A 12698-nucleotide genomic window follows, 5' to 3' on the forward strand; every position below is an offset into this window, starting at 1 on the left:
GTTTGGGTGTTTTGTTTTTATTCCATGTGTGAGATCATATGGCATTTGTCTTTTTCTGTTTGACTTATTTCACTTAGCATACTGCTCTCAGGGTCCATCTATGTTGCAAATGGCAGGATTTTCTTTTTTATGGCTGAGTAATATCCCATTGTGTGTGTATATGTGTGTGTATACCACATTTTTAAAAATCCATTCATCTATCAGTGGACACGTAAGTTGCTTCCATGTCTTAGCTATCATAAATAATGCTGCAGTGGATATGGGAGTGTAGATATCTTTTTGAGTTAGTGTTTTTGTTTCCTTTGAATACCCAAAAGGGGAATTGCTAGATCATATGTTATTTCTAGTTGTAATTATCTGAGGAACCCCCATACGGTTTTCCACAGTGGCTGCATCAATTTACATTCCCACCAACAGTGCACAAGGATTCCCTTTTCCCACATCCTTGTCAACGTTTGTTTTCTTGTCTTTTTGATAACAGCTTTGTAACAGGTGTGAGGTGATACTTCATTGTGGTTTTGATTGGCATTTTTCTCATGATTAGTGACGTTGAACACCTTAAAAATTTAGGGTATTCTTGAGTTCTGGGTATTGTTTAGAAGTTCTTTTGGTTTTATAGATTCATTAGTACTGATTTGTTCAATTGAGATAGACATGCCCTGTGTTGGGTTTACATAATCATGGAAAAGTTCAATTAGGGTCAGATTTAATTTAGATGATGTGAGTGGCTAAGATTGACATTATTAGACTTAATTTATTTTTTAATCTCCCTAGTTAGACACGGAGCAGTGGGTTAAAAACAACGGCAATAAACAACTTAATGAAACAATGGAAGATTTCTATCCTTAATAATCAAATTACATTGACATTTGACAGATGGAAGCAAAACATTTAATTTAGGGAGCCTGTCAGATAAGATGTATACAAGGTCAGGGAGTGATGATGGACTATTGGAGAGAGTAAAAAGCCAGCAGGGATCTATATCTGTTGCGGAACAAAAAACCACAGTGACTCTACCACTAGCATTTGCTGTAAGGGCATTTACTTTGCAAATATGCCCAAAATGGAGCATCTAATTTGCTGAATTGTTTGCATTTACCATATTTAACAGCATAGTTGAAATTGTTACTGGACTTCCATCTGTTAAGTTGAGGGATAGGAGTGAAAATTCAAACATTTCAATGGGAATTTTCCTTTTAACTACCTCATAAATACTTACTGAATTAAAGTGTTGGTTTTTTTGTTTTTTGTTTTTTGTTTTTGCAACTACTATATGTACTGGATACACATCTCTGGAATCACACTGAGTTCCTATCCTTCTTCCTAAGTGCTTTAAGAGTTATTTATGTTGGATTTGTTAAATCATTTGGCTGAAGATCCATCCTACAGAAATCTCTGTTGCATCATTGTAACTTTTCCCATGTAATAAATGGTCTAACTCAGTGTTTAATCTTAGCCTTCAAAACAAAGTGCATCAACGTGAAGCCTGGTAGTAGAGGCATAGGGTAATATAAGCACCCCTCACTGAAATATTCTAAATAAGATGAGCAAGGTTCAGATCAGTTAGTTCATGATAACTTATTTAAATGAGTAACTCTAATGTGTTCTGGTCACCACAAGAGAAATTATCACCAAAATCAGTGATAAAATAAACAAAGACAGTAAAACAATTTAATATGAGTAGGAAATAAATGAAACAAAAGGAAATAAATGAAAAGTGAGTTAAATTTCCATATTCTAGGGGCACCTGTGTGGCTCAGTCGGTTGAGCATCTGACTTCAGCTCAGGTCATGATCTCACTGCTCATGAGTTTGAGCCCCATGTCAGGCTCTGTGTTGACAGCTCAGAGTCTGGAGCCTGCTTTGGATTCTGTGTCTCCCTTTCTCTCTGCCTGCCCCCCGCTCACATTCTGTCTCTCTCTCTTTCAAAAATAAATAAATGTTAAAAAATTTTTTTTACAAAATTTCTATATTCTAAGCTCCTGGATATTTTACTGTTTTTCCCCCCTTCATTGCATAGAAAGAGAGCATACTAGCAATAAAGAAAGAGATTTAACAGATGTTCTACAGCAAAAAGCTTCAGCAGTTTATTTCTCATAATCCTATTAAGATGATGAACTGATTGTTCATTGGTTAAAATCTTAGTGATGTTGTAAGTTTGAAAACAAATATCATAGCCTTAGCTTTCAGCTTCATAAGACTTGTGGTTTTCATTTTCTCTTGCCTTTGGCTTTGATTATTCTATATTATATATTTGAATATATTATGTATTCAATATTTCCCCATATATTATCATTTTGTACTAGGTGGCTCTTTGCACAAAATATTCTGGAATATTTCAAGAGTTTATGAATATAAGAAGTGGATGCCATCTTCAAAACCTAGTGAACCAACAGATATTTACGTAGCACTGACTTTGCTATGTCAAACCCATGATGTAGTGATAGGGTGTTCTGTGTAGAGATGATGCACTAAGTGCCATAGGAACTCAAATCAGTCAACATTGTATAAAGTTAATATTAACTCAGCATTTACATGTGGCCAGCTTTATGCTAAGTGCTCTTCATGAATTGTCTTACTTATCCTCATAGCAGTCCTCTGAAGTAGGTACAGCACTATTCTCCCTCTTTTACAAGTGATGCCATTGGCACAAATGAGTTAGGTCATTTGTTAAAAGTCACGTAGTCAAGTAAACAAAGGACACGGGGTTTTAAAAAGTTAATATAATGCCCTTCACGTGATTTTTCCACTCAGCAGCATAGATAACATTCCCATGTGCTTTTATGGATCTACCTAAATTCTTCTAATGATTGTAGAGTATATCCTAGTATAGGTGTATCATAGTGTATTGGTCATCCCATTCCCATTTGGTAGATATACAGGTTATCTGGTTTCCCACTGTTCAAGATAGTACTGTGGCAAACATCACTGGTTATGAAGCCTTCAACACATGTGTTTTGTATGAAAGGTTCTTTTATTTTATTTTTTTTATTTTAATTTTATTTTTTAAAATTTACATCTAAATTAGCATATAGTGCAACAATGATTTCAGAAGTAGATTCCTTAGTGCCCCTTACCCATTTAGCCCATCCCCCCTCCCATACCCCCCCCCCGTAACCCTCTGTTTGTTCTACATATTTATGAATCTCTTATGTTTTTTTCCCCTCCCTGTTTTTTTTTTTAATTTTTTAAATGTTTTTATTTATTTTTGAGACAGAGAGAGACAGAGCATGAGCAGGGGAGGGGCAGAGAGAGAGAGGGAGACCCAGAATCTGAAGCAGGCTCCAGGCTCTGAGCTGTTAGCACAGAGCCCGACGCAGGGCTTGAACTCATAGAGTGTGAGATCATGACCTGAGCTGAAGTCAGACACTTAACCGACTGAGCCACCCAGGCGCCCCCCGCCCCGCTGTTTTTATATTATTTTTGTTTGCCTTTCCTTATATTCATCTGTTTCTCTCTTAAAGTCCTCATATGAGTGAAGTCATATATTTGTCTTTCTCTGACAGACTAAATTCATTTAGCGTAATACCCTCCAGTTCCATCCACGTAGTTGCAAATGGCAAGATTTCATTCTTTTTGATTGCCAAATAATACTCCATCGTGTGTGTATATATATACATATATGTATACATATGTATACATATATACATGTATGTATACATATACCACATCTTCTTTATCCATTCATCCATCGATGGACATTTGGGCTCTTTCCATACTTTGGCTATTGTTGATAGTGCTGCTATAAACGTTGGGGTGCATGTGTCCCTTCGAAGCAGCAGGCCTGTATCCCTTGGATAAATACCTAGTAGTGCAATTGCTGGGTCGTAGGGTAGTTCTATTTTTAGCTTTTTGAGGAACCTCCATACTGTTTTCCAGAGTGGAGGCACCAGCTTGCATTCCCAAGATTCTTTTATTTTTTTTAGGTTTATTTATTTATTTTGAAAGAGAGAGAGAGAGCCAGGGAGGGGCAGAGAGAAATGGAGAGACAGAATCCCAAGCAGGTTCTGCACTGTCAGCGCAGAGCCGAGTGCAGGGCTCAAACTCACAAACTGCGAGATCACGACCTGAGCACAAATCAAGAGTAGGATACTTAACTGACTGAGCCACCCAGGCACTCTGAAAGATTCGTAATACTACAATTACTGCTCAAAGAGTTTGTGTCTTATAAATCTTTGTAGGTTAAATTATGTTTCATTAAATTTCTTTTCAAAAAAAAGAGGTACCAATCTGTACTCCCAATTTCTCCCATTCATCCACCTTCCTTGCCAACAATTCTTTTTAGTTTTAAAAATTTTACCAATCTGAAAGGTGAAAAAATAGTATATAATTAAAAATTATTTTCGTCACTACTAATAAGATTTAGCACATTTTTATAAGCTTTAACTCTGATTTTTTTAAATGTAGATCAATTATGGGGCGCCTGGGTGGCTCAGTCGGTTGGGCATCCGACTTTGGCTCAGGTCATGATCTCACAGTCGGTGAGTTCAAGCTCCGCATCGGGCTCTGTGCTGACAGTTCAGAGCCTGGAGCCTGCTTCAGATTCTGTGTCTCCCTCTCTCTCTGCTCCTCTCCTGCTCATGCTCTGTCTCTCTCTGTCTCAAAAATAAATAAAAGCATTAAATGTGGATCAGTTATGTATTTTGCCCATTTTTTCTTTTTTGATGTTGTTGAATTACAGGAGTTTATATATGGAAATTAACCCATTATATTTTCACCCATCTCATTTGTCTTGTTTGTTTGTTTATTTATTTATTTATTTATTGGTAGTAAAGTATAATTGACAAATAACATTCTGTTAGTTTCAGGTGTACAACATAATGATTTGATGTTTGTGTACATTGCAAAGTGATCACCAAACTCAGTCTAGTTAGTATCAATCACCATACATAGTTACAAAAAATTGTTTCTTGTAATGAGAACTTTTAAGATAAACTCCTTTACTTTTGAACTTTATTTATGGTGTCTTCTTTAAAAAAAATTTTTTTTTTTTATTTTAGGGAGAGAGAGAGAGGGGGAGAGAGAGAGAGAGAGAGAGAGAGAGAGAGAGAGAGAGAGAGAGAGAAAGAGAGAGAGAGAATCCCAAGCAGGCTCCATGCTTGGCATGGAGCCCAACTTGGGGCTTGATCCTGCTACCCTGAGATCATGACCTGAGCCGAAATCAAGAGTCAGATGCTCAACTGACTGAGCCACCCAGACTCCCCATTAATTATGGAGTCCTTTGCCATGTAGTTTTATACTTGTATGTTGTCTTTGCTATCACTCCCTCTGGTTTCTCTATTTGGGTCCAGAGTGATCTTTTGTGAAACACAGATTTGATCATTTACTTTCCATGGTTAAAGAAACTCTCAGCTGTTTCCCATTGAGAGGCAGTAAAATACAGTGTTCGAGGACATAGACTATAGACATTTTGCTTGGTTTGAAACCTGGTTCTGCTACTTCCTAGTTGTTGGGCCCTGGGCAGGTCAGGTACCTGTTCTGTGCCTAGACAGAATGGGGAGGAGCTGCAAGTGGGAATGGAGTTTTTTTCATGGTAACAGAGATATTCTGAAACTGGATATAGTGGTAGTTACACAACTCTGTAAACTTATTAAAGCTGTGGAATTATACACTTAAAGTGGGAAATTTTGGTATGTGAATTATATCCCAATAAAGTTGTTTTGTTAATATATTTGTTTACAGTTTATTTTGAGAGAGACAGAGACAGCGTGGGGGGGGGGAGGGGCAGAGAGAGAGGGAGAGAGAGAGAATCCCAAGCAGGCTCCACATTGTCAGCACAGAGCCTGACGTGGGGCTTGAACTCATGAGACCATGAGATCATGGCCTGAGCTGATACCAAGAGTCAGACGTTTAACCGAGTGAGCCACCCTGGTGCCCCCAATAAAATTGTGTTTTTAAAAAAAGAATAAATAAGGGGCCCTTGGGTGGCTCAGTCAGTTGAGCGACCGACTTTGGCTCAGGTCATGATCTCACAGTTTGTGAGTTCGAGCCCCGCGTTGGGCTCTGTGCTGACAGCTCAGTGCCTGGAGCCTGCTTCTGATTCTGTGTCTCCCTCTCTCTCTGCCCTTCCCCCCTCATGCTCTGTCTCTCTCTGTCTCAGAAATAAATAAACATTAAAAAAAATTTAAAAAGAATAAATTGGTTCGGGGCTTATTTTGGAGGGGTTCCCTTTGTAATTGTAGACTAAGGTAGTTGATAAGTTTTGGTTCTGCATAATATTCTCGATAAATGGAATGGAAAGCTAGATAAAGTAATATATCCTTGATCTTATTCATTGGGTAAGATAGAACATTGAAAGCTACCGTTTTTCCTTCAGGAATTCATTAGGAATTAGAGTTTTTGTGGGTAGGAGTCAAGGTGCTAAGTATTAAAATCTGAGTTTAAAGAGTACTAATTCATATACGTGTTAATTTGTTGCAATTTTTAGATATCAAGATCTCGATAGTGCTATCTCTACACATACACACGTATGCACACACACTCACACCCACACATACATTCTTCAAAATTAGGTGTCAGTTTTTTCTATAATCCCATCTCTTCTGCCAAGGTGTTTTTGTTTCGTGTGCACTCTCAACGGACTGGGGTGCCAGGTCTCAGGAATGAGTAAACACACTGGGGCTTCAAGCTGTTTATGTGTTCTTTTTTATCTTTCAGCACTTTCATTTGGACCCTTGGATGCCCACTGAACAGATGCTTGAGACCTGCAAGTAATTTTCAGACCATAGCGGAACCATAAGGCCTGTCCATTGCGTGGGGAGAAGACAGCCCATGTTCTGTGGAAATGAACGGGGAGCAGCAGCTTGATGCAGGTACTGGCTTTGCTGAACAGAAATCATTTTTCATAGTGCACAGTGCACAGTTGTATTACTTACCTGTACTGTATTGTCTGACTTGTCTTTCTACCACTGAACAGGAAGCCCTTTGAAGGCGTGAGTCATCTTTCTCTGTACCTAGCAGAGAACCTGGCACTAGGGGGTACTCATAATGTTTGCTGGAAAAGCAAATGACTTTTATGAACAAACATCTTTAAATTTTTTTTTTAATTTTGATAGTAACTTTTGAAATATTTTGAAATAACTGTAGATTCATGGGAAGTTATAAAGATGGTACTGACAGGTCCTGTGTTTACCCGGTGTTTACCATTAGTTACATCTCCTATAAGTATATTACAACATAAAAGCCAGGAAACTGACAAGGTAGAAAGTGTGTATAGTTCTCTGTCATTTTATTACATGCAGATTCCTGTAACTACCACCTCAATCAAGATACAGAACTGTTCCATCACCACAAAGAGCTCTTCCTTGCTACCCCTTCATAGTTACGTCTCCCCCTTACTTTCCCCCAACCTCCTCTAACCCCAGGGAGCTGTTAATCTGTTCTCCATCTCTGTGTCGTTCCAAAAATATTATATAAATAGAATCACATAGTATGTGACTTTTTTTTTTAATGTTTATTTTTTAGAGAGAGAATGTGTGTGTGTGTGTGTGTGTGTGTGTGTGTACACGTACGTGTACAAGTGTGCGCATGGGTGCAGGGGAAGAGTAGGGAGGGGGACAGAGGATCTGAAGCAGGCTCCGTGCTGTCAGCAGAGAGTCTGATTCGGGGCTTGAACTCACGAACCGTGAGATCATGACCTGAGCCGAAGTCAGACACTTAACCAGCTGAGTCACCCAGGTGCCCCAGGTGTGTGACTTTTTGAGGTTAGCTTTTTTCGCTCAAGATAATGCTCTTGAGAGCTATCCAAATTCTTGTGTGTATCAGAAGTTTGTTCCCTTTCATTGCTCAGTAGTATTCCATGTATTACAGTTTGGTTAACTATTCATCTGTTGTAGTACATTTTGGTTGCATCCAGTTTTTGGCCATTACAAATAAAGCTGCTGTGAGCAATCATATACATAAGATTTTATTTTTCTGGAATAAATGCCCAGGACCACAATTGCTGGGTCATATGTTTAATAAAGAAATGGCCAAACTACTTTCCAGAGTAGCTGTACATTTTTATCAACAATGGATGAGAGATCTAGTTTCTGCACATCCCCTCTGCCACTGGGTATTGTCGCTGTTTTTTAAGTCATTTCTGATAAGGTGTGTGATGACACCTTATCCTGGTCTTAATTTGCCTTTCCCTAATGGCTAGTGATGTTGAACATGTGCTTGTTTGTCATCCTTATATCCTCTTTAGTAAAAGTGTCTTCATGTCTTTGGCTCATTTATTATGTTGTTTGCTTTTTAAATTAATAATGACATTCTTTTTTCACTGTTGAGGTTTTTAAAAAACTTTATTGAGGTTTTTTAAATTTTCTTAATTTTGGAGAGAGAGAGAGTGGGAGCAGGGGAGAGGGGCAGAGGGAGAGAGAGAGAATCTTAAACAGGCTCCACATTCAGTGCAAGAGCCTGCCACTAAGCTTGATCCCATGACCCTGGGTTCATGACCTAAGCCAAAATCAAGAGTAGGATGCTCAACTGAACCACCCAGGCACATCTGTTTTTGTTTTTTGAGATGTGATTCACATATCATGAATTCATATACCTGTTTAGAGTACACAATTCAACGATTTTTATTATATTCACAAAGTTGTGTGACCATTACTGCTAATTCCAGAATATTTCATCTCCCCCCAAAGAGAAACTGTTAGCAGTCATTTCTTGCTCCATCCAGTCTTTGGCAACCATTAACTTAATTTCTGTTTCTATGGATTTACCTATTCCTGTTTTCTTTTTGTTTGTTTGTTTATTTATTTATTTTGAGAGAGAGAGAGTGAGCGTGAGCAGGAGAGGGGCAGAGAAAGAGGCAGAGAGAGAGAGAGAGAGAGAGAATGAATCCCAAGCAGGCTCCACACTGTCAGTGCAGAGCCTGACACAGGGCTCAAACTTATGAATGGTGAGTTTATGACCTCAGCTGAAATCAAGAGTTGGACACTCAACTGGCTGAGCCACCCAGGTACCCTGACCTATTCCTGTTTTCTTTTGATTAATGTTTACATGGTATATCTTTCCATCCTTTCACTTTCTACCTATGTCATTATATTCAAAATTTCCTATAAAACATATAGTCATTTAAAAGAGTTTTAGTCTTATGTTGATGTATTTAGACCATTTACATTTAATGTAATTATTAGGACTCAAGTCTGCTGTTTTTGTTCATTGGTTTTTGGTTTTTGGTTTTTTGTTTTCTTTTTTTTTCCTCTCTCTTCCTGCCTTCTTGTGGGTTACTTGAACTTTTTTAGAATTCCATTTTGATTTGTATGTAGTGTTTTTTAATGTATCTGTTTCTGTGGCTTTTTAGTGGCTGTTCTAGGTGTAACACTATATATACATAACTTCTCATACTTTGCTAGTGTCATCATTTAATTAATTTGAGCAAAGTGTGGAAACTTTACCTGTTTTTATATCTCTTTACCTTTATAATTGTCTTAAATATTTCCTCCACATACTTGAGAACCACATCGGGCACTGTTAAAATTTTTGCCTCAACTGTCAAACATAATTTGAAGTCAGGAAGAGAAGGAAACTGTTTTATATTTTCCAATATTTTTACTCTTGAAATTGTCCCTTATTCCTTCCTGATTTTCTAAGATTCCTTCTTCTGTCATTCCATTTCTGTTTATAGAATTTTCTTAAGCCATTTTGTGTGGGGGGGGGGGGATTGTGGGGGATTTTGTGTGTGGGGGGGATTGATCTGGTGAAAAAATATTTTACCTTACTCTGACAAGTGTCTTTACTTCCCTGTTCATTACTGAAGGATATTTTTGCTGGAAATAGAATTTTGGGTAGAAAATACTTTTTTTTTTCATCTCTTGAAAAGTAGTATGTATTCTGGCATTCATGCATTCCATGATTTCTGGTGACAAATCTGTCATTGGAATCCCCTCTCCCCCATTCATCTTAAGAGAGGTATTATTTCCCTTGCTGCTTTCAAGATTTTTTTGTCTTTTAGCTTTCAGAAGTTTGACTTTTGCTGTATCTTTGCACATATTTCCTTGGATTTATCTTGTTTGGGGTTTTCTTAGTTTCTTGAATCTATAGACTTATTGGACATTTTTTTTTTTTGGCCAAAATTGGAAAAATTTCAGCCATTATTTCTTCAAATACTTTTTCAACCCTGTCTTCCTTCTCTTTTTCTAGTACTCTGCTGGCCCTAGTGTTAGATTTTTTTGTTGCTATTCCACAACTCCTTGAAACTCTTTGCATTTTTTCAGTGTTTCCTTTCTGTTGTTTAGATTGAGTGTTTTCTTTTGCTCTGTTTTTAATTTTAGTCGTTCTTTCCTGTATCCTCCTTATTCTGCTAAGGAGCTTACCATGGAGTTTACTTACAGTTATTGTATTTTCAATTCCAAAGTTTCTGTTTTGAGCTAAGGAGGGATGAGGAATGGGAATAGTCCCAGGTTAAAAAGCCACAACCCTGCTCTTCTAACCAGGTCCAGTACCTTGTCTGGAATAGTACTTTTCAGTTTGTTGTGTGCCTTCAGTTAATTTCTGGGAGAGTAGGTTCACTGAGGTACTCACTGTGCCATTTAGGAAGTTGATTTATCTTGTTTTAAATGTTATTGTTAATTCATGCATTTAAAGCGCACACACACATATTTGATGAGTTTGATTCTATTGCTGTCATTCATTTGATGATCAAACTGCCACATTCTAGAGTAATGAGAGTTCTTTCAGATTATTTCCTGTGTTTTTTGGTGTGATATCAATGTATCTGTGATAATTCTAGTCCTTGCTTTCTGGTGTAGTAAGATTCCCAGGTACTTCTTGCACATTTTCTACCCCAGACTTACAACCTACCATTTCTCTGGGGAATGATTTTTTCTTTAGGGCAGTGGATACGATATTTGGAGATCACAGTCTGAGTACTGGGGTGCTCATTGATACTAGGTTGTCATTTCTTACAAGCCTTATCCATAGACATAGGTAGAAACCACACATCTTTAGAAAAGGTGGCTTCATTTTATATTTATAATTTTACTTACTTATTTATTTTTTAATGTTTATTTTTTGAGAGTCAACATGAGTGGGGGAGTGGTAGAGACAGAGGGAGAGAGAAAGAATCCTAAGTAGGCTGTGCACCATCAGCACAGAGCCAGATGTGGGGCTCTGACTCTGGAACTGCAAGATCATGACCTAAGCTGAAATCAAGAGTCCAACGCTTGACTGACTGAGCCACCCAGGCGCCCCCATATTTATAATTTTAATTTAAAATTTCAGTAATTTAAAACTACTTCTTTGATTTTATGCTTGCGCCTCTTTTCTTTTGGAAATGTGTTGTTTCATAATGATGTTCATATCATCACTTATTTTTACTCTACCATATTTTTTATTGTTTTTTTTTTAATGTTTAATATTTGTTATTGAAAGAGAGAGAGAGAGACAGAGCGCGAGCAGGGGAGGGTTAGAGAGAGCGGGAGACACAGAATCTGAAGTGGGCTCCAGGCTCTGAGCTGACAGCACAGAACCTAATGTGGGACTTGAACTCCTGAATGGTGAGATCATGACCTGAGGTGAAGTTGGATGCTTAACCAACTGAGCCATCCAGGCCCCCCTTATATTGTTTTTTAAAAAATATTTATTTATTTTGAGAGAGAGCATGTGTGTGCAGGGGGAGGGGCAGAGAGAGAGAGGGAGAGGGAGAGGGAGAGGGAGAGAGAGAGAGAATCACAAGCAGGCTCTAGGGAGCCCAACATGGGGCTTGAACTCATGAACCATGAGATCATGACCTGAGCTGAAATCAAGAGTCTGACGCTTAACTGACTGAGCCACCAGACATCCCTACCCTATAATATTTCTATAATTTTTTCAACAGTACCAATATTCCAAGTATTCGTAAGATAACAGTGTGAGGTTTAAAGTTTCTTTATGGTTTTTGCCTTTAAATATATTCCCCCAGGGTTTGCAGTCAAATATTGTATTTTAATATGGCGTAAAGTAATCCTGTTGATTTTGCCACCAACAGTTAAGCATATTTGTTTCAGTTCATTTTCATTTGGAATTTTTTTTTTTAATGTTTGCTTATTTTGAGAGAGAAAGAGAATGTGTGTGAGTGGGGAAGGTTGCAGAGAGGGTGAGAGAGAATCCCAAGGAGGCTTCGTGCTGTGAGCACAGAACCTAGTGGAGCTCAATGCCAGGATCCATGAAATCATGACCTGAGTGAAAATCCAGAGTTCAAAGCCTAACTGACTGAACCACCCAGGTGCCCCTGGAATTTTTTTCTTTTGATTCAAATATGTTTCTAAATTGTAAAAATGTCTACATAGTTACATATGATGGCATTCTGATACTATTCATCCTTTTTATTCTTCATATACATAACTGGTTTTATTACTTTATTACTCATTTAAAAATTATAAACAAGAATGTGTATACATACATGTATATTGATATTCATATCTCTTCTATACTAGAGATTATCCCACATCAGTATGTAGTAATCTTTCTCCTTCCTTTTTCCAGCTATATAGATGTATCTACCATATTTAATTCAGCCAGTTCCCTGCTGGTGGACACTTGGGTTGATCCCAGTCTTGGTATTACAAATAGGGCTGCAATGAATAGTTTTGCACATACGTCTTTTTGTATTTTTGCCAGCATATCTATCTTTGGGATAGATTCCTAGAAGTGGAATTGTTGGCTCAAAAGGCAAATACATATGTATTTTGCTAGATATTGCCAAGTTCTCTTTCACTAGGGTTGTGTCATTAT

At 37.8% G+C, this 12698-nt stretch overlaps 1 protein-coding gene across 12 annotated transcripts in view; it reads left to right on the forward strand.

The window, feature by feature from the left end:
• SFMBT1 (Scm like with four mbt domains 1) overlaps positions 1-12698 on the forward strand; it is a 128063-nt gene that overhangs the window by 60578 nt on the left and 54787 nt on the right. For all 12 annotated transcript variants that reach the window (XM_053219226.1, XM_053219220.1, XM_053219228.1 and 9 more), the window contains one exon: positions 6657-6811. In XM_053219226.1, coding sequence (XP_053075201.1) covers positions 6784-6811 — 28 coding nt within the window. In that variant the 5' untranslated portion in view covers positions 6657-6783. The remainder of the gene's footprint in view (positions 1-6656; positions 6812-12698) is intronic.

The sequence above is a fragment of the Acinonyx jubatus genome, chromosome A2 (assembly GCF_027475565.1).
Source record: "Acinonyx jubatus isolate Ajub_Pintada_27869175 chromosome A2, VMU_Ajub_asm_v1.0, whole genome shotgun sequence".
Taxonomy (NCBI): domain Eukaryota; kingdom Metazoa; phylum Chordata; class Mammalia; order Carnivora; family Felidae; genus Acinonyx; species Acinonyx jubatus.